Here is a 12,098-nt window from a genome sequence, read left to right as displayed (position 1 = left end):
CGGCTGTAGCTTTTCAGCTCACAGCCCGACAACACAACAGCAGAGAGAGCACAGACTTTAAGGCGGCAAGGCGTGATTGCGGGTGCCGCTCAGGTGCGTCCGACTCCCATTCAGGGGCACTGCAGACCACGCCCCGCCACACACATTAACAAGGTAAAATAGATATTTAGGCAGAATTTTGCAAATATCTATTTTTTTTAGCGGCATAGTGCTTTTTTTCCAATTACTTTTTAAAAGGGTGGCGGCTCACAACAGTTTTTGTTTGCTACATGGATCATTTTAGTTCAGCTGGGTGTCTTTCCTTTTGTTATATTTCTTTAAGAGTTCAAAATGTGTTCATTACATAAATAAAATGTAATTTTCTCTGTAGCACTTCATGGATTTTATAAGCAACACACTTTAGTTGCTCTGTGGATTCTTTTAAAAAGCAGTGTAAAACTTTTCTGTTCAAACAAGCCTATTGTTGATCTACGTATTTTATATTCTTTATTATTATTATTTACATTTGATCTTTTACATTGTGTATAATGTCTATTGATTGTATTGTTTATTTTAATATTTGTGTACAGCGCTTTGTGACTGCCTGTCTGTGAAAAGCGCTTAATAAATAAACTTTACTTACTTACTTTAGTTGTTCACACAAAGCACAAAGGTAAAAAAAACAATATATACAGTGTTATCTTCATTTTAGATTTCAAAAAGTATTTGTGGCTCCCAGTGTTTTCTTTTGCGTGGAAACCGGGTCCAAGTGGCTCTTTGGGTGTTAAAGGTTGCACACCCCTGGGCTAGGTTGTTCTTCTCAAGTCCTCAGCAATAGTTTCTACTATGAAAGTATTTTTGACATGCCCAAAAATTCTAAGGAGATATTTTTCTTCAAAAGTTTGCAGAGATTCGTGGTGGTCTAACGGGCAGGGACTGCCTTGTATCATTTAAATCAGCAAATACATCCAAACAGCTCCTGGGATTAAATAAAGGTACTAAATCTATTTCTCAGGAAACCTATTTGGCAGACTCATGCTGAAAAATTATAAAACATTTTATTACTTGGAAAAAGGCCTGCAGTGCTTTTTTAAGAGTTTTAATTCCACATTTAGTGGTGACTCACCCAGACTGGCCCACCCATTAACAAAGAAATAGGGCATATGCAGCCATATACATACATACAATCCTTATAGTAAGATAATTATAATTATTAATATTTTTAGTAGAAGTAGTGGTATTTTTTCCCTAATTAGAGGAAGTGGTGTGAATTCCAGTCCATTTATAGATCTTTTGGGATGTTTTAGCATTATTTATACTCTTTGCTGGTGTTATTACATTCTGGCATTTACTATTTAAATTATCCTACTAGTAACCACCTGAACCCACCAATTTTGTATATCAGAGCTGAGGGTGTCACAGTAGGATAGGTTGTTTATCTCATATTGCTAAGGTGTTATTGAAGCCCAGGTTGCTTTTGATTTTTGGCTCAGATGTCCTTCTGCTGGACAATGCCCCACAGATTCTCTATGGGCTTCAGGTCATAGAGGCGGGTATGCTGGCCAGTCAAGCACTTGGTAGTAATTTTGACACGTTTTTGTCTGTTTTATAGTTATTGCAATATTATTGTAAACCTTATTAGTCACAATAGCTGTGTTTTAAAATCTATCAGTTGAGCCCTTGGATCCAGGATTTGCTGAATTACATTATTTTCTGCTTCCACGATTGCAACCATATTCTTCAAATTTGTCCCTTTGTTTCATGATGGTCCATCACTGAATAACTGAAACATTTAATTATCCCAAACTGAGGATCAGCATGTCGGTAGCAGAGTAGTAATTAAGAGGAGAAATACTAGATAGACTCTATAGAAAGGTATTTCTATACCTTTGTTTCAGGGGTTATCTAGTGTGCTCGAAATGCCTTGGTTCCATTGTTTCTCATTAAGATAAACCAGGTGTGGCATAACTTCAATGAAAAAACATTTTAAGCATGGCACTAATGGCAGACACTGAAGTAGACTTTGGCTAGGACTTACTCAAGCTGCAAAAAAAAAAAAAGAAAGAAAATTGTCAAGTGTACTATTCCCTGGGGTAAATTATTCTGTAAAAAATCTTAACACTTTTGATTCAACATTTTGATTGATAATATAATAAAAAAAACACCTGAATTAAAAAGCTTGGCCAGTCTATGACATGGGTAATTGTCCATATCTACAGTGGGGATTAAAATATGAATGAAAAATAAAGGCAGAGTGTAGGAAAAATAGCTGGTTAAACATATTACATTAAGACAATTTTTTTTATAGATCCTAATCTGAAAAAAGCTTTGCACCTGATCAACTTGCCTGCTTTGATAGAATGGTCAGAGCTGCAATCCTCTCTCTATTATTGCCACAGCTTTTACTGCTAATGTATTATATTAGTTAATAACAACTTTTTCAGACTCCATTCTCTACATCACACATGTTGTACAAACTGTTTATGAAGATAAAGCTCCTCTGTTATAGTGATAAATTGCTAAAGCTCTTTCACTTGCTAATGCTAGCTGTGTTTCCACAAAGGGCATAACGTAACTGATCTCAGAGAAATGTAAGCTGAGCCAGCAGCAGCTTGTCTTGCACACTGATCTCCCATCAATTAACCGTGAAAGACCAGAGGTTTATCCACAATGTACAAGTGCAATCATCAGAAAATGCTCCTGGACTCAGGTTGTCCAGGATGGAGACAGCTGTAGTTTCCTATGAACACAAAACAAGCACAGCTTTCAGGGCAATAACCAACTGTGGCTACAAGATGGCAGTAATGTAAAGGATGGATGCAAACAGGTGATAAGTTTTATGACAGCACTGTCCAAGGTGGGGGAGCGATGGATTTACTTTGGTACCTTTTGTTTGATATCTATTTTTAGATTTGACAAGCCTTTCTGGTCCTGACAGAACACCACTAGCTACTGCTGTTCCCACAAATGGATAGAAATTATCCAGCCTTCTCTGAAACAATCGTCTGGTCCCAGTCTCCCCACACATGTCTAGTCCATTTGCATGTAAGTTTCATTCCAAACCAACCATTCATGATTAGAACTGGAGTACAAAGTACTCTCACAACAGGTCTACACCTATTGTAGCCCATGTTACATATCCTGATCAGAGGTTCCTCTTTCTGCTATATTAATGAGTGTCTCAAAGCTTACCACTGTACATCTACTCTAATTAAGAGACTCCTTTACCAGCAAGTCAGACTCCACACAAAGTCACACTTGTCATTGAGTGGGGGGTGTAGAGCCCAATTTGGAATTGTTCCAGTGTGTCTATGGACATAAGCTTAAGTAAAAGGTGTTCTAAATTACCACAGATGTCATCTGCTCCACAAATATAGTGTTACTATTCTTCACACTGTCCATCAATCAATCTTCTCCAATTCAGGGTTGCTGGGTGGGGGAGGGGGGAGTGGAGCCTACTCTGTTATACGTGGAGAACATGTGAACATCACACAGAAAGGCCCCAGTCAGATCCTGGATTCAAACCCTGGACCTTCTTGAAATAACGCGACAGCACTAACCACCACACCACCATGCACATAAACTCTATGCTATGGTTTTGCTGTTACAGAAGTAGACATCTTACGCCAAGAGTCATAATCACAGCCTCCTATTAGTATATATATTCTGTTGTTAATAAACAGCCTTTTGTGTCTCATATGGAGAATTGCAACGATCACATCCACGATCACAACTCTACTCAGGTTCCTGCTACTTGAACTCAAAGATTCATGTTTGTTTGAATTAAAAAAACACTTCATATTAATTTTCCCATTTTTGTAGTCTAAGTGTCAGTTGGTGCTGGTAAACTATATAATCCTTTTGGTTTGTGTACATTTTGTGGGGGGCAGGATATATTGAAAAATAACTAAAGTCACTAAGTTCTCTGGACAAGTCCCAAGGGAAGGTCTGCAGTATATGCCCATGTGTACTTGAAGACTTGAGAGTATGACAGGCCTCATACATTTGGCAGGAATGAACCTCACATTCTGTGAGTTTGGAGATTGGGATTGCACCACTGAAGAGCAGGTGTATCCATTGAAATTTGCTGCGACGAGTTCTAATCCTGCGCCAAAAAAAAAAAAAAAAAAAAAAATGCCATGCCACCTGCGTCTCATGATTATACACAAGGTTTCCTTTGGCACAGATGTCTTGATGCACCAGCATCTGGAATATTGAGTCCTTGAGAGATAAATGTCGCCCTAAGATCTGAGATGACAGGAACTAGCGCAGGTCATTGGCTGGTTGGAAGGTTGGTGGTTTAATTCCTGGCTGTTGCTCCGGGATACATTCTATAGCATCCTTGGGCAAGATACTAAACCATAGATTGTAACTGTGTGTGAATGTTAAATATAAAGCACTTAGGCATAGAAAAAAGTGCTTTTGTGAATGAGGCATGTTGTTTAAAGAGTCCTTCAGTGGAGTAGAAAAGCCCTACATAAGAACCAATTCATTTACCAAGACAACCTGCCATTTGGTCTTGTTGGACCTTTGCTCCCTTTCAGTATGTCTATACCAATTCTAAGAAAAGGTTGAATCAAGGTCATTTCTGAGAACTCCAGTCCGTGTTAGTGTCCATCCAAATACATATTATCAAGAAATATCTTTATGCATTTCTCAAATGTCCATTTAAATTGTCGAGGAGGTTGGCAATATGAATGTGAATAACTGGACAACTTACAAAGACATGCTTTAAAAAAAAACATCAGGGAGGTCTGTGCTGAATGATTACACCACCATGCCTGGCCTGCACAAACCACTCACCGTGAAGCACTGCACAAGTTGGGTTTTCCCCATTCATGAAGCTAACACTGACTCATTTCTCCAAGTGCTGCTGGTCATTCAGCCACCTGCAGGAGCATTTTACAACTATCATGTTGCCTCCGCGGTTCCCAAAAATAACCACGGGTCACCCCTCTCCTCCCTCCCTCCACATCAATCCTTCCTCTCCAACCCCGCCACATGGTTACAGTTAAGTACATAAATCAGGCGCCACCGCTGGTGTGAGAGCTGTAGAGGCAGACATAAGGCATACACACACATACTCACACACATGCACATCCCACTGCCGCGGCTCGTCGCTGCTACTGCAGCCGGTGCAGAGCAGGAGACTCGCAGCATTCCCTCCATCACACGCAGGCGGAATGGCTTGAGATCAGACATCGTGGACTCGTCTCGCTTGGCTCACGCACGATGATTTTCTGACTGAGTATGCGTGCGTGCGTGCGTGCGTGCGTGTGTGTGTGTGTGTGTGTGTGTGTGTGTGTGCGTGTCAGCCCGCCTTGCCGCGAATTGCTGCAGTGCTGTTTTTCCAGGTGTGCGAATGTGTGTGTGAGTGTGTAAGCGTGTGTGTGTGTGCGTGTAAGAGTGTGTGCATGGTGTTGTAGCCTGGTGTAATTCTCTTACGAATTGTACTAAGCCGGGGAACGGAGTCTGATGTCACATGTGCTTCATCGGAGGAGACGGGGCATCTGCAAGCTGGATTTTGTGGAGGATGCTGCGGCAAGTGATACACAGAGGGCTCAAGGCTTCATTCTACTGGCTGGGCTTATTCGTTAGCAGACATCCCGTTTTCTTCCTCACCGTCCCCGCGGTGCTCACCATCATTTTCGGATCTACAGTGCTGAGCCGATTCAAGCCAGAGACGGACCTGGAGGTACTGGTCGCCCCGACTCACAGCCTCGCCAAGATCGAGCGGAGTCTCGCTAACAGCTTGTTTCCAATCGACCAGTCAAAGCACAAGCTGTACTCGGATTTGCACACCCCGGGCAGATACGGCAGGCTGATCCTGCTCGCCAAGTCCGGGGGGAACATCCTGGAGCTGGCCGATCAGGTCCTGCAGGTCCACAAGCAGGTGTTGGATTTGCGCGTCAATTACAAGGGATTCAATTTCACGTTCGCGCACCTCTGCGTCTTGAGCCACAGGGACAAGCGCTGCCTCCTGGATGATATCATCACCATCTTCGAAGACATCAGGCAGGCTGTGCTTTCCAACAGCACTTTCCACAAGGTGCCCATTAGTTATCCGAACACAACATTAAAGGTGAGGGTTTTTTTTCCTCTCTTTCTCCCTCTCAGCCAGGCCCTGCGCATACACGCTCCCCAAACCCTCCTCCATCAGAGCAGCAGCACCAGCAGTCAGCATGTGAAGCTCTGAGGCTGGCCCTCGGAGCTTGCCATAATTTCTGAATGAACAGAAAACACTTGTATACCAGGCTGTGATGTGGGGCTGCACGGTGCAGCATATATCAACCAGTGAAGGGGAAGCCTCTCCGTAACACACACACAGTCGGCTTTTTAGTTTTCACCCTCCCTTTTTGGTGCAGGTGAATTGATTGGCTGCATGCTGCTTGCCCTGATCTGCTCCTCCACCTTCACTCACATCCCAAACGCGCGCGCGCACACACACACACACACACACACACACACACACACAGGGATATCCTATGACTTTTTTTTTTTGATGCAGTGTCTCCCTCCTGGCTGCAAAATCATTGGCCACAGTAGCTAATGGCCTTACAGGTATCCCATCTTGGTTGCCTGTATCGTCCTCTGTGCTGGATCTGCAGCTGTATTTGTTACAGGTCACCCAACACAACATAAAAAAGAATTCTAGATGCAATATGTAGACATAAAGGTATATTGGAGCTCAGAAGGCTCACATATATATGAGGGGCAAATCTGCTGCACTGTTGCATGATTTTCAATATGGAATATTCATTTTCATTTGTTGTTGATAGAGATTAGCACACTTTGCAGTAATGTCACTCCACAAGGCAGGCAGTGGAGTGCATTGTGGGTTCAAAGTATAGACTGGATATAAAAGATGGACAGATCACCTTGACATCATCCATTAGTTAGCAAATGACTTGTAAACATTAAAGTTGAGCATTTTGGTTGTCAACATTGGTGACATCTTAGTGTTTTGAAACTGGTAATGACAAGTCAGCATTAGTATTATGGCCACAACCATGCTAATCAGCTAATGCTAGCTTTGTTAGCAAGCCATATCAATAAACATAACTACTGCGATGCACAGACATAGAAAATGCTAATTAACACTAAATAATAGACTAATTCTGAAATTTCACTCATTATAACTGAAGACTTTGGCTTTGAGTATTTGTCCCGTATTTCCAATAAAAATCTCTATAACAGCACAAACATGGTGGAGAGGTCTAACTCAGGTGAAGCATTCTCCCTAAATATTGGACTTCGAATAGATGTGCAGGTCATATCTATATTGCCTCTGTTGGTCCATGACCAAATCTGGACATCTATATGGCGTCCAAACTAGGTTCACAATTTAGAGGTCCAACCATGGCCTATCTTGGACATGAATATGACGTTCAGCATTTGAACTTTACAACTGGGTAATTTTTTGGAGGTCATGGGGATGTCTATGGCAGGTGCAGGAAATTTACATTGTTAGTAAATGTAATATTTTTTTATTTACAAATATCACCATTGTGTTATCAACATGATACACATGAATACAAGTTATTTATAAACAAACACAATTTATTATGTGTTAGTCTATTGATTTATTCAGTACCTTTTTTTTGTTATTTTACATATTCCTGTTTTTTTAACTGGTTTATCTGCTTCTATTAAACAATTTAATTGTTTGTAACCAGGTTAAATCTGTCATTCATTAAAATGTGTCAAAATATTAAAAACATTGTTAAAATGTGAAAATAGCAATGGTTAAACTATTTTTAAAAAAATATAATGTCTTTTAAAAGAAGTACAATGTGTTTAATAAGTTTAAAAGGGTATTAGTGTTATGTATGGTTAATTTTCACAAGTATCCTGTAAGAGGAAGTGAATGTGGTTGTGATAGGATAGGTAGCAGGACTGACGGAAGTTGCGATGGAAAGTAGGAGAAGTTTATGCAAGTGTGTATGTATGAACTGGACTATTTGCTCGACGGCATTTTTCAATGAGCACATTTTGCAGACTTTCCTGTGAGAAGCTCGGGACATTTGTGTTTGAAATCCACCGTGCAGCTGGTCACTTTTGTTTAAGCTCAAAAGCCTGCACCATCTTGGAGATGTCCGCTGATCTCTGTACAGAAAACATGCCCTCCACCCTCTGGAAACATTAGACTCCAGATACTATAGAAGCAGTATAAAAATGATGTCTAAAATGAGTGTAAGTTTGATATTAATAAGACATCCACAATGGCCACATTTGGACTATAAGTAGCCCGTAACACGGAGGTCCGACAGACGGCAACATAACATTCGTAAACAATCCCTTCAGTGGACTAAAATTCTACATCCAAAAACAATTTCTAAAAGATGTCACTCCAACATCACTTTGCGCAGTGGACATAGACTGCTTTGACTAACTAACTTGAAGTGCTACGAGTATATACCAGAGTCTATGAGGATTGACTTGCTGTTGGAGCCAGCCAAGTAGCTAGTAGAAGAACTAGAGTTTTGTGTTTCGTGTCAGCTCCAAAGTTGGCTGCTTACAGTAGGTAAAGCATATGCTGCTTTATTGTCCTCCTGGACACTAATATTATCCATAATTTACAAAATGTACTTCCTATTGTGTTCAGCGTGGCTTGAAAAAGTGACTAGGCCTGAAATCTAACCAGAAGCGTATTTACAGAGGTAGGAGAGCAAAGAATTTGAGGATCACTTTCCCATAGAACCACAGGTCTTTTTCAACTACCATTAACCAGTGATGGGAATAACGGCATTATAAGTAACAGCGTAACGGTGTTACTCTTTCAGTAACGAGTAATCTAACTAATTACTATTTCTATCGTTACAACGCCGTTACCGTTACTATCAAAGAAAATGCGGTGCGGTCGCGTTACTATTTTTCAACAAACAGACGGTTGAAGCTGTGTTCAGTTTACTGCATCTTGTATCAGTTGCACGGAAGTAGCTGTCTACATAAGTAATCTGGGCGCTACAGCTTTAAGCAGCTGTGCACGCTCCCGCGGACGGCAATCACTTTCTGGCAGATGATCACTTTTTGGCACAACACCTGGAGCTAAGGGGCAAAACAATTGCATGAGTGCTGCTGTTTGACTGAGGAAGAATAAAGTAGTCGCGGTAAACCAATCACATGACCACTTCAAGATGACAAAGCAACAAGGTAATATATACCAGTTTTTAAATTGTGTTGATAGGCCATGTAAAACCAGAGTCATTGATAAACAATATATACGCGTGTTTTTTCCTGAATAGTTTCACCACGTTTAATGTCTGAGGACAGCGCTAGCAAGCACTCTCTGCTTATGACCAAAAAAATAAAAAAAAAAACCCAAAAAACCCAGCCCTTTCGTGTTGGTGAAAAAATGCACCATGTTGACCAATCAAAAAATGATATGGCAACATGACATTTGGTTGTTTAGGAAGAGGGGGAAGTTTTAGGAGTGATGGCGAGAGGGAGAGAGAGAGAGAAAGAAAGACAGCAGAAAAAGAGAAACTTGCAAAACTTGTGCATATGAGTTCAAAATTGACAATTTATATTTGCATTTAAAGTTATGAAATATGATTCAATAAACATGTTTGTGGCTGTTACAGTAAAAAATATCACTTTTTCTACTCAGATTTTATGTTTTTGTCTGATTTTAGATCAGATTGTGTTAATACAGTATGTCAAAATGAAAACATAACTTTAAATTCAGATAAGGGAGGTTGTGCTGAAAAGGATGATACCAAACAAGGCAAAGTAAATTGTTTTTAAAGGTGAAATGTAGAGGTAAAATCAAAAGTTGTGAAAAATGGCCAATTATACCCTGGACCCCAGAGGGTTAAACATTTTTTTAAAAGTAACGCAATAGTTACTTTTCAAGTAATTAATTACTTTTAGAATCTTGTAACTTAGTTACTAACTCAGTTACTTTTTTAAAGAAGTAAGTAGTAACTATAATTAATTACTTTTTCAAAGTAACTTGCCCAACACTGCCGTTAACCCCTACCAGCATTAGAAGGAGTTCAGATTTAGGTCACTTTCACATTGGCTTTGGCTTTGCACCACCTGGAAGCTGTGTCCATCTTTCATATACACTCTATTGTGGTAACTACATAACATATATGGTTTTTGAACAATATACATCTTTTTTGCATTCTTTATTGGCTGTGACAGAACACAGAAATAGTCACTCTAGTGGTGTATAAAATGGATATTAGTTAATTCCATTGTAATGTACAGGCCACCGTAAACTTTCTCTATCTGCAGCACATGTACAGTGGGCTCAGACTGACACGAACACAAATTCAGAGTATCTCATGCCTGAATTCCAGGATGGTGAGTTGTAACTTCCTCTGAGAGCTGCCACAGCAGAGCCATCTGAGCAGCGTCAGTGTCTGAGCACAGTGATGAGGCCATCCATCGTGCTGCTACAGACTGTTTGGCTCCTAATATTCAGTTAGATAGATAGTGTATTCTTCTTTTGGATGTCAAGTTGTAGCCCATCGTGGTTTTAGAATTTGTGTTTTCTCTTCATTGAGCCGTTTTATTCAGTTTCATGTCATTTCTCGAAAAGAATGATAAAGCACTCTTTTAGAAGATGGAAAACCATGTACTTGCCGATCTTTTTGGCATTGAAGATCATCACAATTTGATCTCATTGCTTTGCTGTATTAGAATTTGTGTTATAGATTGACATAGGCAAAATGCTAAATTATCACATAACACGACAAGTCATATTAGCAATATGTCACCATAAACCTCACGCAGACACTGATGCCTGCTAGCTATTGTTTTGTCATATACAAATAAAATAGTTGGAATTTCATTCACCAAAACTGAAACACAGACTTCTTTGACAGGCTGTTACAACAAATAATAATACATGAAGCAATTCTTCAGATAACTGCATCCAAAATGGTTCAAAAGGAACCAACAAGAGGCACGCAGTCAAAAAGTCAAGTTCACTTCAATTAGCAGGGGTGACACATTAGCAAACCGCTGCAGCCAGATGTTTCAGCATCCACCACAGATTCAATGTGACCATGTCTCTAATAATCCATAATTCTTCAAGCCTTAATACGATTACAAAGTTGTTTTAAGTCTAAAAAAATGGAAGAGAAAAAGAAGCTTTAACAAATTTTAGTATCAGGCTGTTTGTTTTCTGCTCTAAAGTTTTCCAGTCCCCGTAAACTTAAAATTTGGCAGTCTATGGGGTTGACTTTCTTTTTGAGTTAGACTCAAGTGGACACTTTAGGAACTGCATTGGCTTCATTTTTTAGCCCTGGAGGCTGATTTTTGGACGTTCAATCCCTCTACCCCATGCTTTTCCCTTTGCTGGCCTTCATCTTTGTTCCTATTATAGTTCCTACAGCCACAGGAATCTGCTGTTGCACAAAAGTAAATAGAGAAAAAGATGTTTTGAGGCTGTTTTCTGAATGACAGCTACTGCTTTATGTAAATTATCAATGTAATGGTAAAAGAAAATAAATGGTAGTACTGAAGAGCCACTAAATTAGAATGAGTCATTTCACTGTCATTTGCCACTTCAGAATGAGATAGTTTATTACATTCTTTATTACATACATTTTTTTTTTCAGTGCCATTTCCTACCTTGCCATCGTGCTGTGGCACTTAGTATAAACATGTGAACGTGTTAAATTAATGAAATTTTGGGGGTACATCTTCAGTAAAACAGGAATTTAATATTTTTTGTACATTCCTATAGCTGCAAGTTTATACCTTATATGGACAAAAGTACTTGGGCACCTACACATTACACCTCAAGGAGATCCTCAGCCATAAAAGTCCCATGCTGTGAAACTCCTGGCACACAGTTTTTGTGCTGATGTTAATGACAGAGGAGGTTTGGAACTGTTAATAACTGAACTGAGCACTGGCGACTTTTAGACACTACCACTCTCAGCACTCTGCCACCCTACTGTTTGGTGTGTTGGAGTGTTGTGCTGTGATGGAGATACCACACTTCCTGGGGAGCTGAACAAGTTCTACACACGGTTTGATGCACGGAACAACACTCAAGTGAAGAAAGCCATGCCCCCCACCACCGACCAGACCATCTCTCTGCCTGCAGCCGACGTGAGGAGAACTTTCACCAAGGTCAACCCCCGGAAAGCTGCTGGACC

The 12,098-nt window shown here is 40.2% G+C and overlaps 1 protein-coding gene across 1 annotated transcript in view; it reads left to right on the top strand.

Moving 5' to 3' along the window:
• Positions 1-5,016: 5,016 nt before the first annotated feature.
• Positions 5,017-12,098, top strand: part of ptchd4 (patched domain containing 4) — a 60,790-nt gene continuing 53,708 nt past the window's right edge. The window contains exon 1 of the mRNA XM_003459600.5: positions 5,017-6,061. Within this exon, the coding sequence (XP_003459648.2) occupies positions 5,462-6,061 (600 nt within the window). The 5' untranslated portion in view covers positions 5,017-5,461. The remainder of the gene's footprint in view (positions 6,062-12,098) is intronic.

The sequence above is a fragment of the Oreochromis niloticus genome, linkage group LG15 (genome assembly GCF_001858045.2).
Source record: "Oreochromis niloticus isolate F11D_XX linkage group LG15, O_niloticus_UMD_NMBU, whole genome shotgun sequence".
Lineage (NCBI taxonomy): Eukaryota > Metazoa > Chordata > Actinopteri > Cichliformes > Cichlidae > Oreochromis > Oreochromis niloticus.
This window is presented reverse-complemented; position numbering and strand designations above follow the sequence as displayed.